General features: G+C 37.7%; 2 protein-coding genes and 1 non-coding gene across 4 annotated transcripts; 2 read left to right on the top strand and 1 right to left on the bottom strand.

The window, feature by feature from the left end:
- Window positions 1–627: 627 nt before the first annotated feature.
- LOC122032903 lies at window positions 628–2,009 on the bottom strand. Its single transcript, XM_042592218.1, has one exon. It carries the CDS (start codon window positions 1,792–1,794, stop codon window positions 853–855), a length of 942 nt encoding a protein of 313 aa, XP_042448152.1. The 5' UTR covers window positions 1,795–2,009; the 3' UTR covers window positions 628–852.
- An 8,817-nt stretch (window positions 2,010–10,826) lies between these two features.
- Window positions 10,827–12,277, top strand: LOC122032682 (protein TIFY 10A-like). Of its 2 annotated transcripts, none has more exons than XM_042591999.1 (4): window positions 10,827–11,051; window positions 11,136–11,313; window positions 11,413–11,612; window positions 11,776–11,895. In XM_042591999.1, exons 1-4 carry the CDS (start codon window positions 10,919–10,921, stop codon window positions 11,838–11,840), a joined length of 576 nt encoding a protein of 191 aa, XP_042447933.1. In that variant the 5' UTR covers window positions 10,827–10,918; the 3' UTR covers window positions 11,841–11,895. The 2 variants fall into 2 exon arrangements, with proteins under 2 accessions (XP_042447933.1, XP_042447934.1); XM_042592000.1 differs by having other exon boundaries at window positions 10,829–11,051; window positions 11,779–12,277.
- Window positions 12,278–20,102: 7,825 nt separating this feature from the next.
- On the top strand, window positions 20,103–20,175 carry TRNAA-UGC. Its single transcript has one exon. It is a non-coding gene; the product is annotated as a tRNA-Ala (tRNA).
- The last annotated feature ends 1,324 nt before the right edge of the window (window positions 20,176–21,499 follow it).

The following is a 21,499-nucleotide window of genomic DNA, read 5'->3' as shown; positions in this document are numbered from 1 at the left end:
ACCTAAATGAATTAGACTATGTTGCAATGGTAATCATCCTCTATTGTCTTTGTCAAAATTTGTCTAGGATAGCAACCTACATTTTAGTATGATTTTGAGACATATTGATGATGATTTTGCAGTACTTTCAGTTCTAACTCATGTTACTACAGAATCTGATGTATAGGAGAAGAAATAAGTGCAGGTTGAGCTTACCATTTGCTGATTTGTAGTTTTCATATGGAATTTGATGTTTCCTGGACAGTGCTGCAACAAGTAGTTTCTGAAAGGAAACAATCTGTACAATAACTTTCGTTTATCTCTGTTGCTTTTCACATAAGGTGCATATCAGAACTTAAGAGGAAAAGGAAGCATCTGGTTATATTCTATATCTCGAATTTTGGGGAATGTGGAAATAGCTATGTAAATTCTAATAGCATAGAAAGATGAATTGAAATTTGACTAGAAACAGTAGTTTTTTCTCAATAACACAGAATGAACCGATAAGAAAAAATTTCATGTCATGTCCACAAACAAATATCACTAATATTGATTAAATCATGTTAGTCTTTAGGGCTAATTGATAATTCAAGAAGTGATATGATCAAGAATATTATAAGGAAAAAATCAATGAGTTGTGTGGGCACATGGAAGGAACTAAAATGACTAATATTGATGATCGTTTCTCAATTTCATACTAATACAACTCACAACGACAAGCAAAAAAAACATGTGTAATCACGTAACAAAAATACAGTAAATCACACAACAGAAGAAGCGTTCATATACATGTCATTTTAATTCAAAAAGGTTCAATCTTTGGCAATGGCAGAATCAAGAGGTAAATTAGAAGACCCGACCTTGTTTGCCTTGTCAATTAGGTCCATTAGAACTCTCGGCGTCCGCCAACGGAGGGGAGACAACATCGTTCTGGTGTTTGGCAGAATTTGTGCCTGCTGTGACAATCTCCTCCTCTTCATCTGAATCCAAGGTAAAATTGGAAGGCGAAACATCCGTCATTTGCATCTCCTTACTCAAGGGCCTGTAACCCTGTGCGTTGTCCGTCCTCCCGGCCATGACCCCGTAGACCGCATAGCCGACCAAGACGAGGAGCGCGAGGTGGCAATTGAACTGGAGAGTGGCGATCGCCCTTCCCCGGTGGTAATCCTGATGAGTCTTGCACTTTATGGTATAGTTAACACCGCCCCGCTCGTGGAGGAAACAGCCGTCGGCGATGACGTTGGTGAAGAAGGAAAATCCCATCTGGATGAACCAGGTTCCTTGAAGGGCGAGACCAGCAGCACGACCGACGCGGGGCGCCGGGGAGCGGGGACGAGTTAGAGCAAGGAGAGTCGACACGGCGCAGACGAGGATGGGGGCGAGGAGAAGGTCGAAGTAGCGGTTCTCGACGCCGTCGATGTCCTTGCGGCGAAGGTAAAAGAGAAGGAACTCCTGGCCGAAGGAGAAGAGGAGGAGAAGGTCGAGCAGGGAAGGGGGAAAGAGAGCGAAGCGGGCGAAGGATGAGGAAAGGGAGAGGAGGCCAGCGAAAGAGTACAAAAGGAAAGGGGTGACGGCGCCGAGGGAGGAGAGGGGGAGGGCGGCGCCAAGGGGATCGGAGGCGGTGGTGGAGGAGAGGAAGGAGGAAATGAGGCAGGAGAGGATGGAAAGAGAAGAGAGGGTGAGGGAGGCCAGGAATCGGAGTCGGGTGAGGCTAGGGTGGAGGAACGAGGGGGCGGAGGCAGCGGATAGGCACTCGAGGGCGGCGAGGAAGAGGAATCCGAGGCCAACGACGGAGAAAGGAAAGAGGCTGGCCATTGTTTTAGATCTTCCGGTGCGGCCGCTGCCAAGATTCTACCGAGAGAAGGTTAAAATCGAAGGAAAGACGACGGCTGCGGCGACGACGGCTGCGGCGGTGCCGGGGTTTCAACTCCGGGTTTTGGTAAGCGCCAGCGGTCTCCGCAGCATCGGGGTTTCGAGGAGATGAATCAACCCGAACCGAACCGGAACTGGTTCCATTTTCGTTTGTATTATTTGCATATTTTATATGTTTTTGACTCCACGGAAACAAAACAACAGCCACAACTCCTTGTTTCTAGCTGTGGCCATGTGGTTAGGATCAATTAATTAATTTTACATATATGTGCAAGTAATTTTTTATCTGATTTATCATAAAATTAACCTTTACCCTTTTTTCATAATATCTATTATGAATTACTCTAAAATCCAGCTGCGCTTGAGTAAAATATCATCTTGGTTTATTTATCTGTATTTTATAATGAGATCGTTAATACTGAGCGGATTGAGATCGATATCACTTTTTTACTTTAATAAAATCATTAAAAAAATTTATTTAGTCTGAAATGATAACATTAACTTATATGCCAAGCAGGGGCAGTTGGATTGGACCATTTTTCCGCTTCTTCGACGTTCAAACCAGCAGAGGTGGGGGCTGGTTTCCAGCCTATATACAAGGCCCACTTAAACCCATGAATATGCATTATTAATCGGTAATTATCATTTGCTACTGCTGTATTATAAACATGTTAAGGAATACTTTTTTAATCTTAGAATAGAATTATACTGTGAGTATACTTTGGAGAATATGAATGCTTTGTAGATAAGATGGAGGTCATCGTTTAATGTGGATTATGTGAGACCTTGCAAAACTAACGCTGAAGTTAAAAAAAAAATGTACCGTAAGAGTTTAATACTAAAGAATGGGGAATGACTTATAATTAATAAGTTTTTAATCGATGAGTTTCAGGTATAATAATATTGGTTCACAGTGTTATAAGAAATATCTTCATTTTACAGTTAAATTATACTCATGGAAGTGGTGATTATAATATTAGTTTATGATTTATGTAAAAAACTATAATGAGAATTCAAATAATCGAGTAAACGAAGTAATGTCTCATTTAAGCAAGCTGCACAAACAACTGATATATGACATGGTCATAAACATCTATATTAATTCTTATGTTTATTATTTATGATGTTTTTGCTTAATTAACACATATATTTTACTTTCCTTTTATATATCTTTCAGGGAGGCAAGGATAATAACTCACCTGACATTGTAAAAATTTTCTATGAGACTCGATATAAAAATGGAAAGTTTGTTGAGCCAGAAGCGCAATAAACATATGTAACTATCACTACTTAATCTTTTAACCTAAATTTATTGTTTATCATTTATTTAAATGACATATGAGTGATGGACCTTTGTAGGATAAGATTGTGAAGATAGTTCAATCTAATGCATCACTCTCACATATTTATTGATACAATTTTTTCTAGGTTAAAGTTGACAAGATTGACTAAATTTGAGTCTTGGTGTTTGAGTTTTGATGTTTGACAATATATAAAAATTATAGGTGTAATTGTCCATATGAGAGATTGACGGTCAAAGATTGACCAGAAAAGTCAAATAGGTCAATATTGACCAAATATTTGACTGGAAAAAGTCTAACTAGAGGTAGGCAAGGGCAAATCTGACGGGAAGGTTGGCAGAAGAAGAAAAATTCAGGGTCAATGTTGACTGTGTTGGTGCAATCGACCTCTAGGGTTTCGATGTTTGACAATGAACCTTAGTCTGGTCAGTTTGACCAAGAGTTGATTTAAACAAGATTTAATATTTGGAAGAGAAAATTTTAGTCAGAAGTAGATGACTAGCAAGGGTAAATCCTAATCGAATTATAGGCAGGTGAAAAGTCTACTGAATGATTAGTCCTAACTGTAGGTTAGGTAAAGGGAAGCTCTGGTGAGTGAAGTCAGACTCTAGTGAGTGAAGCTAGATAGTGGAAGTCCTGGTGAGTGAAGTCGGACCCTAGTGAGTGAATTAGGTGGTTGAAATCCTGGTGAGTGAAGTCAAGCAATGGAAGTCCTAGTGAGTGAAGCTAGGCATCCCTAGGGAAAGGTAACCCTAAGTAATATGTGATCGACTAGTTTTTGGTCGACCACGCGCGTTGTCGACCGGACCATGAATTATTAATAATGGTAACACTGTTATGTCTTTATCATTTTATATCTATTATGCTAACTCAGTGTTGCAGACAGTCTTAGTAGATCAACTTGGTTAGATACAGACAGTCTTAGTAGATCAACTTGGTTAGATACTAAACAAAGCCAAAGAAAGTCCAGACAGGTTAGAAAGATCATATGTTTGGCAGGTAAGTAAAGATAAGTCACTAGAGGAGAGTGACTCGGTGAGGTTGCGTCCCGATTGAGGGACAGTAGGCGTCGTTTCATGCTAGGTCCATTTTGGATCCATAATCTAAGACCTTAACTAGTTCCTAGTCCTAGGAGGACAAGAGCTAATTACTACTTCTTATTTTTACTGTACTAACTTTATTTTACATGTTAAATATTTTAGTTTTGAACTAACATAACTTGCAGGGCAAAAGGAGCAAAAAGCCTTCAGATGAACAGTACCTGAAGGTGCCTTCAAGCATTGGAAGGCGTCTTCGCACTGTTCATGGAAGGCGCCTTCAATAGTTTGAAGGCGTCTTCCAAGGGATAAAATTTGGATCTTAGCGCAGAAAAGGTACAGCAAAGTCGGGATAAAATCTCTCTCATTAGAGGCACCTTCAACACTAATGGAAGGCGCCTTCCATGCCCTATTTAAGGCAGTCTTGACCAAACTTCATTCAACAACTACTATACGAGCTACTACATGTCTATTTGAGGTTTCGATTATTAGACCGATACGCACGCGAGAGGAGGGGTGAATCATGTGGTTTTCAGAAACTCTTCTTATCTTTTTAAAATTTAAAGTATATAAACGCAGCGGAAAAAAAACAAACAACACAAAAAAAAAACACGAGTGATACTGTTAACAGTTGCGTGAGCTGCAGAGTCCTTCCATTGACACATCTACTCTTCCTGTGCCCTAGCTCTGATGCATCACCGCAGTGTCGCCCTCTTTTCTAATCGCACGATCGCCTGCTCGCACTGGAGCGTCATCGTCCGTTCACCGAGCAGAGGGCATCCTAGCAACGTTGCCATTTTCCCTTGCTCTGAGCCGAGCCCTAGCTCCCGATTTTGCTGCTTCATCGATCAGCCACTGTCAGCACCTGAATGCATCTGATCGGGCTCAAAACTTGAAGAAGTGGATGACAATCAAGGCATTGCTATCTCTGTGGATTCATTGGTTGGATTGTTAGGCTAGCAAGTGAAGGGAGTGGGAGGGGGCAGCAGTAGCTCTCTAGTGGCGGTCGTGAAACACCATCAACTATCTCCGGATTTGGGTAAGAGGTAAGAAGTGGTTTGTGTTTAGCTTCGACGGAATTGATTATGAAATGCATGAAATTGTTAGAATGTAATTGAGTTGTATATTTGGATTGAGGGTTGATTAGGGTTATTTGTTTTGGAGGGCAGCACCTTCATCTTGTTTCGGACATCACTGTACATGGGTAATACATAGCTTGGGCCATCATTTCCGGTAGCAAGATCTTCAGCCGTGAGATAATAGGGGAGCAACCAAATTAAGGTAAGCAATGTATGGAGATTTATTTTCATTTATGTTATGGGTTCGTGGATATGAATTTTGTATCAGATTTTGTTGAAGGAAAAGGTAATGTGAACTATTTGTTAATTAAGATTTAATTGGATTAAATCATAATAGGATTAGTTGTGCAAGAAGTGGTGGATCAGTAAATGGAATGAAAATGTTGATTTCCTAATCGGTTTAGGATTAGGATTAGCTATTTGGCTTGTGATAGAACTTAGCAGCACTATGTATTCTGTGTTGCAGGATACTAGTCAGAGACACATCTCGATATGACATTATTTATCACGATCAACAGATAAAGGTGGGTATTTCTTGCTTTATCTCTTTAGCATATTGATCTTAGTGCATGATCTATATTTTCGGATAGTTCCTGTATTTACCTTGATTCCACTCGTATTTTTCCTAAGCTTGATACTTGTCCACTCAATCTTTGAGCTACTCGTTTTTATATCTATACCGTCTCTCGTTGATATCTACGATATTTAGCAGATACCAGACATAATATACTAGATATATAGATATCAGATACCATGTTTACTTGCTTTGACTGCTATTTATTCATGTTTCTTATTGAGCATGCTAGCTTCATGTAGCATACCTGTTTCTGTTTATATATATATGATGGTTGTTGTATTTTTCACATCATGTCATTGCATGCATGCCGGCGACCATGTCTCCCTTGTGGTTGAGAGGGTCATTGGCCAGAGCCACACACTCGACCACTCATGGGTAGTGGTAGCTGGAGTGTGCCGCTTGTCCTGACGTGCTCTCACTCGCTCACTAATGGGCAGTGATAGCTGGAGTTGCGAGCAGCAGGGACCCCCACAGTATATGTAGCTAGTTAGATACTATGCAACTGTCCCCTCGGCCACTCGAGAGTAGTGGTAGTTAGAGTGGTGTAGAGTCTGTCATTACCCCCCGCCTCTCGACCATACAGGGGTCATGGTACAAGGGGGTGGACGGGAGTGATCATCCATGCATACGTTGTTATTATTATACCTGTTGATGTTGTTGCTTACTTATGTTGTTGTTGCTTACTTATGCTGATATGCTCACATAGGTTGAGATATATATACTTGAGGTATGAGTTTAGACACTGGTTTGCTTATTGGTAATATGTATATACCTTATATGTTACTCATGTAGTTATGAGAAGTACTGTAGCAGATATTTGCTACACATGACCTTCTACTACTAGCCTAGGATATGGTTTTAGGTATGTACACTTATTACGATATCACTGTTGTGTTTACTATTTTCTCTACGAGATTGTATACCTTGTATCTCTAGTTCTTTAGTATGTTTATGCACTACTTGTCTATTACCTGCTAAGTCATTATACTCACCACCCCATAAACTGATTTATTTCTCCAGATAGCATGTAAAGGATTTATGGAGACGCCTGGAGATCCTGTCTGCCAGTCTTATGTCACATCGAGTTCTCGTACCGTTAGTGCTTCTATACGCTTTATTGGTTTTGTACTTGTTCGTGTATTTGTATCTTTTATATGGAGTTTGGCTTTGCAGTATCTTGTATTTGGTTTGATGTGGTGGTTGTCATGTCAAGCCGAACCGGCTCGCAGTTGGTTGTATTATGGTTTTGTGATCATTATTTGTGATTTTCACTGTGTTTTATTTTCAGCCATGTGGGTTGTTTAATATATATATAACTGCATGACTGTGTTTATTCTTATTCCAGCCAAGTGGGCTGATTATATAACTGTGTGGTGGTGTATATATTCCAGCTGTATGTGGCTGATGTATTTTGTATGTATGTATGTTTCATATTGTCACTGGTACTAAAATAAAGTTACGATGTTATGGAAAGCAATCCTTTCTGTCTATCGGATAGCTAGTACGAAGTCCAGATAGGTCGACGGGTTGACCGGATATCTAGTAAGAAGTCCAACTAGGTCAACGGACCGACCGAATAGTTGGCATGAAGTCCAGATAGGTCGACGGACTGACCAGATGTCTAACAAACTGGTAAGTTAAGGTAAATCACTAGAGAAGAGTGACCAATTGAGGACATGTCCCTGTTGAAGGGACGGTAGGCGTCAGTCCAATTTAGGTTCATTTGAGATTCCTAAGCTGAGACTTTGACTAGTTCCTAGTTCTAGGAGGACAGGAACTAATTACTACTCTGTATTATTATTAAATTGTCCTAATACTTATTTTGTAGGGTATTTGGACTAGCATTGTTTCACAGAGCTAAGAGAAGAAAATTGTCTTCGAATGAACAATATCCGAAGGCGCCTTCAAGCTTGATGGAAGGCACTTTCGTACTGTTCATAGAAGGCGCCTTCCATGGCTATAGAAGGCGCCTTCTGCGGGATAAAGTTTGGTCGAAGTCATGGATAAGCACCGGGTTATTCAGGATTGAACTTGCCTCATTGGAGGTGCCTTCCATGGCTATGGAAGGCGCCTTCCACAGCCTATATAAGGCAGGCTCGACTAAGCAACAAAAAATAACCAATATTCAAGCTACTACACGTTCTTTTGATGTTTCAATTGCTCCGGACTCTTGCTACGACTCTGCTGCAAAGCTGCTGCACCTGATGACTACTCCGAGAACTTCTGATCGCGACCGCGAGACTGACATCGACACAAGCGCTCCCACTTTAATGTCTAAGTGTCGGTAATTTACTTTTGTAATTAATTACTACAAAAGGACAAGTGTAGTGTGTTGCACTTGTTCAACTTACCTTGTACTTGATTTCCTCTTCTGAAGGTACTAGAAGAAGCCTTTAGTGGATTACCCATCGATAGGTCCGTGAGACCTAAGTCTTGGAGTAGGAGTCGCCAAAGGCTCCGAACCAAGTAAACCGTTCGTGTCTTCTTGTGTTCTCATTCTTTTTAGTTTTTTCGCTGCATTCGTATACTTTGATTTCAAAATGAGAAAACGAGTTTTTTGAAAATCATGTGATTCAGCCCCCCTCCTCTCACTTGCGATTGATCCAACATAAAGGCTACAATAAAATAAAGTTACGATGTTATGAAAAATCAATCCCTTCTGCTGAGCAATATTAAGTTTTGCCAAGCATTAGAGGCTCCAAAGTTTTTGGTTAACAATGCGTGGTGATTAAAGAGTGGAGAAGCGAACAATGGGTGTCGTAGATGGTTTCCTTGATTTCTTTCTCCTAATACGTGGCAATTAAAGAATAGAAGAGAGTATAACGGACTACCAGAAGGCTCATCTTCACCCACTCACGAGAAAAAGTAAAGGGGCGCACGACTTATGATGTAGAGATGTTTTTCTAATAACTATATAAACACCACGGATGGTAAGTTTACCGACATTGGTCTTCTCTTCTACATCCAGCTTCTTTCCTTTTCTTCACTTTGTCTTCTTCCCTCTTCTCTGTGACTAACTTGAGTGTTAGAAAAATCATGCCAGAAATCCAGCCTAGACTTTAATAGGTGTTACTTCTCAATACCGAATGTTGCGAGTTGCAAGGACAATCCAAGATTTTCGAAGAGGAGTCCGAACGAATGAAAAAAAAAAGAGCATCATATTTTGAGAGTAAATACTTATGCAAATACCAGTTTATGTCAACCCGTGGGGATCCGTTGTACATACTTCATTAGAGTAAAAGATGAAATCGTCATTTTAATAATCCTTTTAAGATGATCTCACATTCTCTATGTTCTAAAAAGGATAAATCATATAGTATTTGTCCTAGTACAGTATGGTAATCTTTTTTATATGAATGAGATGAGGTACCTACACCGGTTAAAATTGACTCTAAAATTGATCAAAGTAAATTTGCGTCAACTCGTGGAAATCCATTGCACATTCTTCATGCTTTGGCCAACCTATATATATTCTATTTATTGAACACCACCTATTTGCTCTCTCTATTGATTTATTAGCTTTTTTTTCTGTCAAATTAACGAAAATACTAAAAAACGATTCACCGAATTTCATCCACATTCACGCGCGCACACATGTTGAATTGCGCGTTGAAGTCAATTATGGATCATTAATTATTGCACTCAAGTGGTTGTGACGTCTCTACTCCGACACCATTTCTCATATTATAAAACTCACGTGAATTACATGGCGATGAATATAAGTGTATTATTGGAATGCCATTTTATTTATTATTTATTTATTTTATCCATTTTCGTACCCACCGGTTGAGCCACTAATTATTCAAGGCAGAAAACACAGAACCAACAAGTTGCCCCCAACACGTGACCAAACAGCCACTTGTTTCTTTGGCTTGTCTCTCGGCCGACACGTCGGGATGAAATGTATCATGCAATTGCATGTTCGTCAATATTTGACTGATTAAAATTGAATATTAAAATAGTCGAATTTAATCCGTTTCCTCACAATTATCTTATCTTATCATTATATTTTATTAGTTCGCAGAATAATATATTGATATTTTCTTGTTGTTATTATGCCTGAAAAAACTTTTAAGTATAATAATTATTATTATTTAAATTAATATTAAATATCTAATTTACACCGATTACTTTAGATGCTTGATAAATTGAGAAATAGTTGTGCGATGGAAAGGAGTCAACTCACTGTTTTTGAATTTATCTGGAAAATTTCTATGAAATTGGGTTAATATTTTTTAAATGAATGAAGAACACACTAGAAAGTTTTTGCAAAATGATGACGGTCCGATTCAATCAACGGAACTTGCTCACACCTGATTGGCACATCCATGCCGGATTGACTCAGTTAAGCTCTTTGACTGTACTAATTTAATCGATTGAATATAGTTGCACTCTACTAAATCTTGCCTCCAACTTACCCGACTGAATATAGAGTTAATATTAAGTGGGCTCGACCGAGTTGGTCGATGGAGTTAATGTACCCACCGTGATGGAGATTACTTACCGGACGATTCATTCCCAATCGATTTCACAACCGCACCGAGCACCCAACTGCTTTTAATCAAGCCGAATGCAGTTCCTGGCGAAATCAGAACATCTGTCTCCAGATTTTTCATGTCCCTATATTTTTTCTACTCATATTTAAAATAATAATTAATATATAAGAGTAATATTTATCTTAATTTTATCAAAATTTAAATTTATAATAATTCCTGACTCCTGTGGAGAATAAAATAATTAAAAACTTACGAGTTGTTCAACCTTTCCCAACGAATAAACAAACTGTAGATTGCGTTTTTATTACTTGTCATGTTGGACTTTGTTTCACGAAGTAGAACACGTGTTCCTTCTCCTCCAATATTTCTTCTCCACTTAAAAAAAAAAGTATTGCCAATAATTAAATAATAATCACAATTCAACACGTGCCTTGTTTAACAAATCCAATCCTTTCTTTCCCCTTTCCTCTCGCACCAGCTGATCCATTATAAGAACAAAATACAGAGAAGAAGGCACAGGAATATGTAGGTGTGTTCGTTCGTTTACAGGACACAAACGATCTAAGGGAAAAGAGTAATGGCAGAGAAGATGGGCAAGTCTCAGTTTTCTCTCACATGTAGCCGCTTGAGCCAATACATGAAGGAGAAGGGGAGCTTTGGAAGCATCAGCCTTGACATGGCACCTATGCCTCTTCACTACCACCCTAAAGGCAAGATTTAATTCTTTATTTCTTCTTCTTCTTCACTTTTTTTTCTCTTTGCTTTTGTTCTGAGGATCTTTGTCTTTTCCACAGAGAAATCAGGAGCTCCTACCACCTTGAGTTTGCTACCAGGAGTGGATGTGTCCACCGAGGACCAGTCCAACACAGAGAAGAATACTCTGAAATCCATGGAATTGTTTCCACAGCACGCGGGATACGATTTCCCAGCTGCCAAGGAAGAATCTGTCAAGGCTCCTTCAAGCACCAAGAAGTAAGATCTCGATTTTTGCATTTCTTTTCTCTGTTTGGAAGGTGGGTGGTCGGTTCCAGAAAATAAACTGACTCCATTCGACTGCTCTGTTTGCTTCAGGGAGGCAGAGAAGGCTAAGTTGACCATCTTTTACAACGGCACGGTGCTGGTTTTCGACGATTTCCCGGAGGAGAAGGCCAGGGATCTGATACGGATGGCAGGGAGAGACAGAAATCTTGCAGCTCAAAAATTTATCTCCGCCACCGGCGGTCAGCCGCCGGTGCCCCCGCAGAAGCCAGCTGATCAGCCTAATGCGTCCGGTAATTAATTAATCGATTCCCTTTTACTTAATTTCAGCAACAGTTTCTGGTCAAGTACATTCCGATCTCCCCGAAACATGGAGAACAGGACCAGATCTGTTCTCTGGGAGAACTTAATTGTTTTGGTGATCGTAATTAATGTTACTTATTTGCGTACTTGAAGCAGACATGCCCATAGCAAGGAGAAACTCTCTGCACCGGTTCCTGGAGAAGAGAAAGGATAGGTGAGCATTTGTTGATCATAATTAGTTTTTTTTTTTTTTTCTGCGAAGAGCCGCAATGAATATAACCGATAGTTCAACACCAAGGCTCCGTATCAAGTCAACGGCGGCGTCTCGCCGGCGCCGGAGGACGCAGGCAAGCCGGAAGACGGCCAGGCTTGGCTTGGCTTGGGTAGGCGAGCTGTGAAGCAAGAACCTGGTTGCGAGAGCAGCAGATAGATCTTCTAATATTTATCATCCTTTAGTTAATCTTTCTGATTTGGGAAGAAATTAAATCCTGGAGTATTTTGTATAAGTTCTAAACAATTTTTACTCTTTTGTTTTTTTTCGATCTCGGCAGTGCCTTGCTGAGATCTTGTTCTATGAAGAACAATCCTGCTGTAACTTGATATGGTGGAATTAAATTTTTAGTGCTCCCTTTCGACAGGGGAATCTAACTGCTCATTTGGTTGGATCTATACCTTTAATCACTAGATCTTTTCTAAAAAGAAATTGTTGCCGTATATGGTTAAGATTTAGGACAATAATAGAAAAGTCAAAGCTGAATTAAAGTAATAGCAGCCAGGATAAGGATTCAAAGACTAGACCCCATGCCGAAGGCGCATGAGAAACATGTTCAAAAATATTTTACTCGAGAAAAACTCAGCTTTGGCACACCGGAGTTGATAGAGATAAGATCGGTGCTATTTTTTCCTTTTTAATTAATACGAGTCTGGATCCATTTCCAGAGGTCAAATATTCTCTTGTCGTTTTAAATCGTGTAGCGTGGACCACTAATTCCAACGCGATGTTCCCCAATTTCCTCACGCGTTTCTTCAAGGAGTTTACTTTCTCGCTACAGTATGGAATACGACGTTTAAAAATTCAATCATAATTTAATTAATGGATAATTTTTTTTTGGATGATTAATAGGAATTTTCGTAGGATTGATGGGGGCGATTAATTTCAAAATTAAATATAAATTCAATTAAAAGAAAAAATTTGAAAAAGTGGTGTACTTTCTTTTTTCTTGGACAAAGTTTTCTTTGTCGGCCAGAGAAAGGTTCGGCGAAGGCTGCCGACTGCCAGTGCTAACACGTGTTGGAATCATCACAGATAAACAAAATATTTTCCTTTTAAGGGGAGAGAGAGAGTTTCCCAAGGTAATTTCTTGCAAATCTACCAGACTTCCCTGTGTACTCGTAGGAACTAGAAAAGAATCATTTTTTTTTTTCAAATGTAATCAATTATTGAAATATTTATGGCGAATTATAAGCTTTTTCAAATTCCGTTCTCTAGCATGTGGATTTCATTAAAATAATAAAATATTCTCGGATAAGAATTCATCCGATTACTGGTGGCGAAAAAGATAGTATAAAAAATATAGCTTTTTATCCCATCATGTAAATAAATTTTTAAAATTACTAAATCATATGAGCTTATTAGTTGGCTGATGTTGTACAAGAGTCAAATTAATTTAGTTGATTTTAAAAAATTAATTGGCTTATTTATTTTTTAATTAAAATTAATTTTAGATAAAATTAATTGATAGATTAACATGAAACTAGTTTTTATGTATTCGTCTATCTCTCCTGATTATATTGATATCCTCATTTGACGTTTGGTACATCAGTTTTATCTAAAATCGTCTGATTGACTGAATAATTTGGAGTGACATGAAACTAGTTTGTACATGTTCCTCTAACTCTCTTAATTATACTCATGTCCTCATACGTTAATTTGAATAAATATATTGAGAGTAATGATTTTTTTTACATGAATATATTTGAAAATTTTAATTCATGTTCAAAATTTCGGCTGATTAACCAAGACTTCGAATTGATATGAAATTATATTCTATGTGTTCGGCTAGGTTAATCAGTTTGAAGTCATAGAATTGATATGAAATTAGGTTCTAAGTTATGAAATTAGTTCTCTTGATTAATTTGACCCAATATATTGAGAGTAATGATTTTTTGAACATGAATTAAAAATTTCAAATATATTCATGTTAAAAAAATTATTGATCTCAATATGTTAGGTTAAATTGAAGTTTAAGGACATAAATATAATAAGGAGAGGTAGATAAACACATAGGAACTAGTTTCATGTCAATCCGAGGTCGTTTGATCCATAAATTAGTTTTGTTCAAAATCGGCTGATGGACCAAATGATCTCGGATTGACATGAAACAAGTTCCTATATGTTTGTCTACCTCTCCTTATTATATCAATGCTCTCAAACTTCAATTTCACCTAATATATCGAAAGCAGTAATTATTTTGAACACGAACATGTTTGGAAAATTTAATTTGTTAAAAAAAATATTACTCTTAATATATTAGGTTAAATTAAAGTTTGAGGGCATGAATACAATCAGGAGAACTAGTCGAACACATAGCATTTAGTTTCATGTTAATCCAAGGTAATCCAAGGTCGTTTGGTCCATCAACTGATTTTAGATAAAATTGGCTGATGTATCAAAGGACCTCGAATTGACATGAAACTAGTTCCTATGTGTTCGTCTATCTCTCTTTATATTTATGTTCTCAAATGTTAATTTGACTCAATATATTAAGAGAAATAATTTTTTAAACATGAAAATATTTAAAATATTCAATTCGTGTTTTAAAAATTTGACTAATTGATCAAACGACCTCGGATTGATATGAAACTAGATCCTATGAGTTTGGCTAGTTCTCCTAATTATATATATGTCTTTAAACATCAATTTGACCTAATATATTGATAGCAATAATTTTTTGAACATAAATATATTTAAAAAATTAATTCGTGTTTAAATAATCATTGCTCTCAATATATTGAATCAAATTGATATTTGAAAGCATAGATATAATTAGGAGAAATAGCTGAAAACATAAGATCTAGTTTTATGCCAATTTGAGGTTGTTTGGTCCATCAGTCGACTTTGCCCAAAATCGATTGATGGACTAAATTATCAAAATTGGTTGATGAACCAAATGACCTCAGATTGACATGAAACTAGTTCTTATGTGTTTGTCTATCTCTTAAATATACTCATACCCTCGAACCTCAATTTGACTCAATATATTGAAAGCAATGCTTTTTTGAACATGAATTAAATTTTTTAAATATATTAATGTTTAAAAAATCATTGCTCTTAATATATTAGATCAAATTAAAGTTTGAGGGCATGAATATAATAAGGAGAGGTAGATAAATACATAGGAATTAATTTCATATCGATTTGAGGTCATTTGATCCATCAGTTGATTTTGTCCAAAATCGACTGATGGACCAAATAACCTCGGATTGACATGAAACTAGATTCTATGTGTTCGACTAGTTCTCTTGATTATATCCACACCCTCAAACATCAATTTGAATTCATATTTAAAAAATTATTACTCTCAATATATTAAGTCAAATTAAAGTTTGAGGGTATGGATATAATCAGGAGAACTAGCTGAATACATAAGATCTAATTTCATATCAATTCGAGATTGTTTGATCCATCAGTCAATTTTTTTGAATATGAATTAAATTTTTTAAATATATTCATGCTCAAAAAATCATTGTTCTCAAGATATTAAGTCAAATTAAAGTTTGAGGGGATGAATATAATCAAGAGAGGTAAAGGAACACATAGGAACTAATTTAATGTCAATTCGAGGTCATTTAGTCAATCAGCCGATTTTAAGTAAAATCGGTTGATGTACTAAACACCAAATTGACGTTTGAGAGCACGGATACAATCATGAGAGATAGATGAACACATAAGAACTAGTTTCTATATGACTGTAAATACATTAGAGGGGGGTCAATAGAGTTAATAGAAAATCGCGATTTAAATTAAGTCACACAGTGGGAAAGAGAGAGAACTTGTGAAGCAGTCTTCTAACACATAATATGAAGAAGTCTTTATTCTTCGAACTTCGGAGCAGCTTTTCAATGTCGTCGAAGCCTTTTTGGAGCAGTGTATGAATATGAAAGTCGTAACAGATACTCTTGTGAACCTGCTGAGCCCGTCCGGGCGCCTGGATCCCCTCTTGAGCTCCTGGACTATACTGACATAACGAGCTTTTGTCGAAACTTCATCCGTAAAGTTTATCCACCTTCGGGCGCCTAGACCATTGACGTGGGCTCAGCCAGTCAAATGCGCTCTAACTCAGGTTCTGGATAAATTTTTTAATCCGGATGCCTGAACTAACTCCGGGCGCCCAAATCGCCCGAATATCTGGCCACCCGCCTGGGGAAGATGGTCCGAGCACTTGGATCAACTCTGAGCGCCTAGACACTCTTTTCTCAGCCTCTTCTTTCATAAAAAAAGAGTTAGTCCAAGCAACAAAAATAAATTTATCCTGCAAAATAAAGTTAGCACAATATAATAAGATAGTAGTAGTAATTTGATCTTGTCTCATCGAGATCAGGATCTAGTCAAGACTTCAGCTTAGGTTTCCCAAATAGACCTAAGCTAGATCGATGCCTACTATTCCCTCAACCGAAAATGTGTCCTCACTGGATCTCTCCTCTAGTTACCAAATATTTGGTCCTTCAAACCTATTTGGACTTTCTCTGGCCTTGCTCAGATGACGCCAAATATGATCATGTCCGGAAGTCGATGAGATGGAAAGCTGGGAATGTGGCGCTCCCGCTCCCGCTGACCTCCGGTGGACTCCGCTCCAACCTACAACACAGATTGCGTCAGTACCGAGCCAGGGAAGGGGTCCTCGACAATTACCCTCCGACGCTCAAGTCAGTCACCGACGATGAAGTAGAAGGCGGAGCAGTAAGAATGAACAGTAGTGAGAACAATGTCTATCGCGTATTAACGTACCTCCGCCGATGCTTGGACCCTCCTTTATATAGAGTTCCTGTAGCGTGCATGCACGCTCCCCAAGGCGACCACTCTTCCCCAAGTTTTCCCTGAAAAGACTTGTTAATAAAGTGTCACTGACACAGTACCTTAACAAGCCGAGCATATATCTGAAGTGACAATGGAAGCTTTCACCGTACGATCTTTTGATTGTCCATGCCCGGTGTCAGTGGCACTAACTCCTAAAAAGATGTCGATGGATAACAGAGGGAGTATGCTATTAGGCCGAGTGGGTTAGCCACTCGGCTGAAACTCCACTGTGCATGTATCACACCCGCTAAGTCAGAATGCCACTGTACTTGTGTCCGTCTGCTTGGCTGAAGCTCCATTGTGCCTGTGTCATGTCCACTCGGCCAGAGATCTAATGTGCCAATGTTTAGTCCTGCTGCCTGGCCGAGCGGGGTAGCCACTCAACCTAACTTCTGCACATTGTCTATGGCGTCTACTCCCTTATTGAGCGTCGACTATTTGACGCATGCCCGAGTCAGAGGTGGGGTTGGATCAGGCATCCTTTCTTCCTGGTTAGAGCATCACCGTCCGACCAATCGATGATAATTGAGTGTTGACCGTCTTGACTTTGACCTCCGCCGTAGCAACTACCTCTGTGGACTAAGACCATTCCTTATCACTGCATCACATATCAAATACAATAATAAACTTAACTTAAACCTTTATCAAATATCAAAATCTAATGTACTCAAATTGCTTGAACAAAACTGATCGTGCTAAGTTTAACCTGTCTCTCCAGATCTATAATGGTGTTATGCGCTAAGAGATAAAATTCTACGTAATTAGAATTCACCTCAATCTTTGAATAATTCCTTTTCCACAATGGTATTTTATTATTTAATTTTTTTACAAAACACAACACAATTTGCCCCAAAGTAGTCAGTCTGTTGATCGCTAATGTGGTTGAGCTGTTATATCATAAAAAAAGCATACGTCCATTCAAACCTCTAAGGGGCTGCTTGTTTGGGGGCTTGGAATGGAAATAGAATGAAACTTGTGCTTAGTTTGGGGAAATGAAGGTGGGATCTACGGATTCATTCCTCTAAATAGAGGAATGGGTCATTCCTGAATAATATGAAGGGTATGGGTATTATTCCCATTTCATTAATATTTACAATCATTCTCATATCCTTTCTCATTCCTTTACCCGAACCAAGCACCCCTTAAATATCTCCCAAGGAGAAATGAATCAATCTAAGGAAATAATGTATGACACAGACCTCGACATAACTCATCTCCTCCGCTCGGTAGCCTTGCCCGCAACTCGGCCTCCTCGCCCGACCTCTCCGTGCTCGATAGCTCGACCTCCCTCCATGCTCTGTTTTACTCTTCTCTGTTCTCTTCTGTTTTTTTTTTCTGTCTGTCTATCACTTGGTAGCTTGACTACTTAACTTTCCTAACCAGGTTGACCTTTTTAGACAGCTTAGCCGACCTTATTGATAGCTCGGCCTACTCAGTCTAAGTTGGCAACAAATAAAAAAAAAATCACTGGATAACATCGAATTTGGGTAATTAGTTTGGTCAACGGAAATTTTTTACCAACCATCAGGATAAATCGGTAAGCGCTTGCAGCGTACAACTCAAGAGCCCAACATCCTTTAGTTGCGTGTCTCATTTGAAGGATTTTTTTTTTATAAATTCATCATAGCTAGAACTCAAACCGTGAATACTTAAATGATAATTTAAATATCCTACCGCTACATCATAATCCGGGGGCAAGTTGGCAACAAACCAAACTCATTTGGACAAACGAGATGAGACTCATCCGAATTTAAATTTAATATACTTTTTATTCTTATCTCTGATAATGGTCTTAAACGGACTTAGTTTTGTCCAACAAGACTAACTTTCTTCATCCCTAAATCCCAAATCAGCATTCCTGTGACTTTTCTTTTTAATTGCACCGTAATCTTTTTTTAAAATAATAATATGAAAAGTGACCATCCATGATATGCGAATAAAGTAGAGCCGAGTACGATAGCTTCTCTCTCAACTTGGCTAGATTCTTTTATCATAAGAAGAAGTTGCTTCGAAGTTTGCAGATGGGGCAGTGCAGTAAACCACGAAGCAAAGACTAATGGCACCACCAAATGCCTCCAAAAGAGACAGGGTTGTGGGGACAAGTGTAATAATTAAATCAATCGTAGAGGATTGGTCCCTTAGGACATCTACAATGGGAGCTAGCAAATTTGAAAAAACTCTCTTCCACGGTGGAAGAGAGCATTTTGGGTTTAATCGAAGAAGAGACTCTGTGATTACAACGCCGCTTCTTCAACTTTTTTCTATTTTATTTTTATATGATTGGCGAAGCAAATGCTGGTGGATTAAGTTGGCTGAAAAGTGAGACAAATGATCAGTCAATGAAGTTGTTAGGAAGTGAAGTGACAACATTGGCAATGTGTTCTGAATCAACTGGCTAAATTGAAAATTGAGGAACGGTCTGGCTTTAGTTGAATCAGGTTCTTTTGCTTTCCTGTATCAAATAAATCTGGAGAATATTTGTTTTGAGTGGAATTTTACTTTGCTTCAAGATTTCGTTTTTTTAAAAAATTAACGTAGTAAAAAGAACCGCCTGTTGAAAGTGGCGTCACGTCTCACAGCCTCAATCTGTCTTATTCATCAATACATGATTAAAGATGATTTTTTTGACCTTTTCCTAAAAATAACTATTAGTTTCACTTACCATAAAGTAAGTCGGCTTGATAGTTTAGTTAGTTTTATACCTTATAGAATTTTCTTTTAAATTATATATATATATATATATATATATATATATATATATATATATATATATATATAAAGGAGAGCAGATTTTTTTTTTTTTGACTAATGGATGGACTATTCATAATTATAATTGGATCGTGATCATAATTTGATCATAATTAATTACGATTTTTTCTTAGATTTACTATTCCCTTTAGATTATAGTTTGAATAGAAATTGATAGACGGAGGCCGCTAAGAGGTCTCCAGTGATGGACAAATGATCAGGTTGTTGGTGTCAAATAAGGTGACTTTCTACTCCGAACCAAACTATAACCTGAATAAAAACCAATTACGACTAAATTACGATCATAATTCAATCATAATTATGAATGCTTTATCTCTTGGTAAAAAAAATAAAGGACCAAGAGATCTTGCTTTCCTCTATCAGCAAAATTGAACTTTACTTAATGAAAATCAAATAAAAAACATTTATTTAGTTTTCCAAAAACTAAAGATGATTTGACCATGCCGATGGTAAATAAAAGACAAATAATTAATTACCTAATTTTCATTAAGTAGACAGCATGAGCAAATTTAAATTGACGTATCTGATAAATGTGAAAAAAGATTGCTTTTGAGTGGCACACAATCGAGTACATTTGCCAAACGCGTAGGCTTTTTCTCACAAGTTTATGAAAAGTTATGAAATACTATTAACAGGGGATGTAGCTCATATGGTAGAGCGCTCGCTTTGCATGCGAGAGGCACAGGGTTCGATTCCCTGCATCTCCAAAATTTTTGTTCCCATTTTGATTTTCATATTTTCTCCGAAAAAAAACAAAAAACCATGTAAAAGACAATTTCTCTCGCTTTCCTCATCGAGAAAAATGAAAACGTGTTTATCAACAAAGGGTGCATTATTAAGCAATGAGAAAACACAACTATGATGGGAAAATAATGAGTTAAATATCAAAATAAAATGAATATAAAAATTAAATTATTCTCTTTGATGTCAAATTATAAAATATCTATTTTTTTATTGGATTCGAGTCCACATGAATCCTATCTTATATCGATATTTGGATTGTTCTAGATCGAATTGATATAGGACTGTAATGGACTCTCATCCATAAAAAAAATAGATAAGTATTTTAAAATTATAATTTGACTTCAAACAGAATTATTTTATTCATTTTATTTTGATATTTAAAATAGACCATATGTCGAATTAAGATCTCTGAGATTTTGAAGAGATCAGATAAAGGTAAAGATTCAGTCCCAAATTAACCGCCAAACCAACCTTGATTCGTTTTTTTCCTTTTAAATATTTGAATTGTTTTTATTTTTATTTTTTTATATAGATATTAAAAAGAAAAATGTTTTCACTAGGCTTCATACACGAATCTCCTAGATTCCGACTAAATATCCTAACAAATTAGACTATAGCTATTATTGCTTTTTAAGTTAGTTAATTATATAATCATTATTTAATAGTTTTCTAATAATATTATTAATAATTAAATAATAGAAGTGACGTTTATATATTTATTAATTGGGTAAATAATTTTATATATTAATTAATAAATTTTTATTATATAGTTATTAGTTTAAGTATATATATATTATATATATATATATATATATATATATATATATATATATATATATATATATATATATATATATTGATCCGACGGTTAGAACTATATATATATATATATATATATATATATTGATCCGACGGTTAGAACAAGGGACCCCCATTCAGAGGGGTCAATGCCACGCTGGAGTCAAAAGGCCAAGTGACCGACCAGAGAGGGAGGGGCCAACCTCCCGACCGGCGCCTGCAGACCGACCGGTGAATAGCCAAGGTAATAGGTGCCCCCACTGAAGTCGTAGTTCCGACGCTCAATGGGACAGTAGCAGGGAGCCGAGCGGAAGCCCTAAGAGAAGGTGACATACTGCTAACAGGCCCTGCATACTACCCTACCGAAAATATCCCCAGTAGATCGATGCATACGGCATGCCGCGCGAGAGGGGAATTCCGTCCGGCTGGCGCATAAAATGAGGGTCGTCCGGACATCACTCCCCGTCCGGACGGACGTACCGGCCTGTG

The sequence above is a fragment of the Zingiber officinale genome, chromosome 11A (assembly GCF_018446385.1).
Source record: "Zingiber officinale cultivar Zhangliang chromosome 11A, Zo_v1.1, whole genome shotgun sequence".
Classification (NCBI taxonomy): Eukaryota; Viridiplantae; Streptophyta; class Magnoliopsida; order Zingiberales; family Zingiberaceae; genus Zingiber; species Zingiber officinale.
This window is presented reverse-complemented; position numbering and strand designations above follow the sequence as displayed.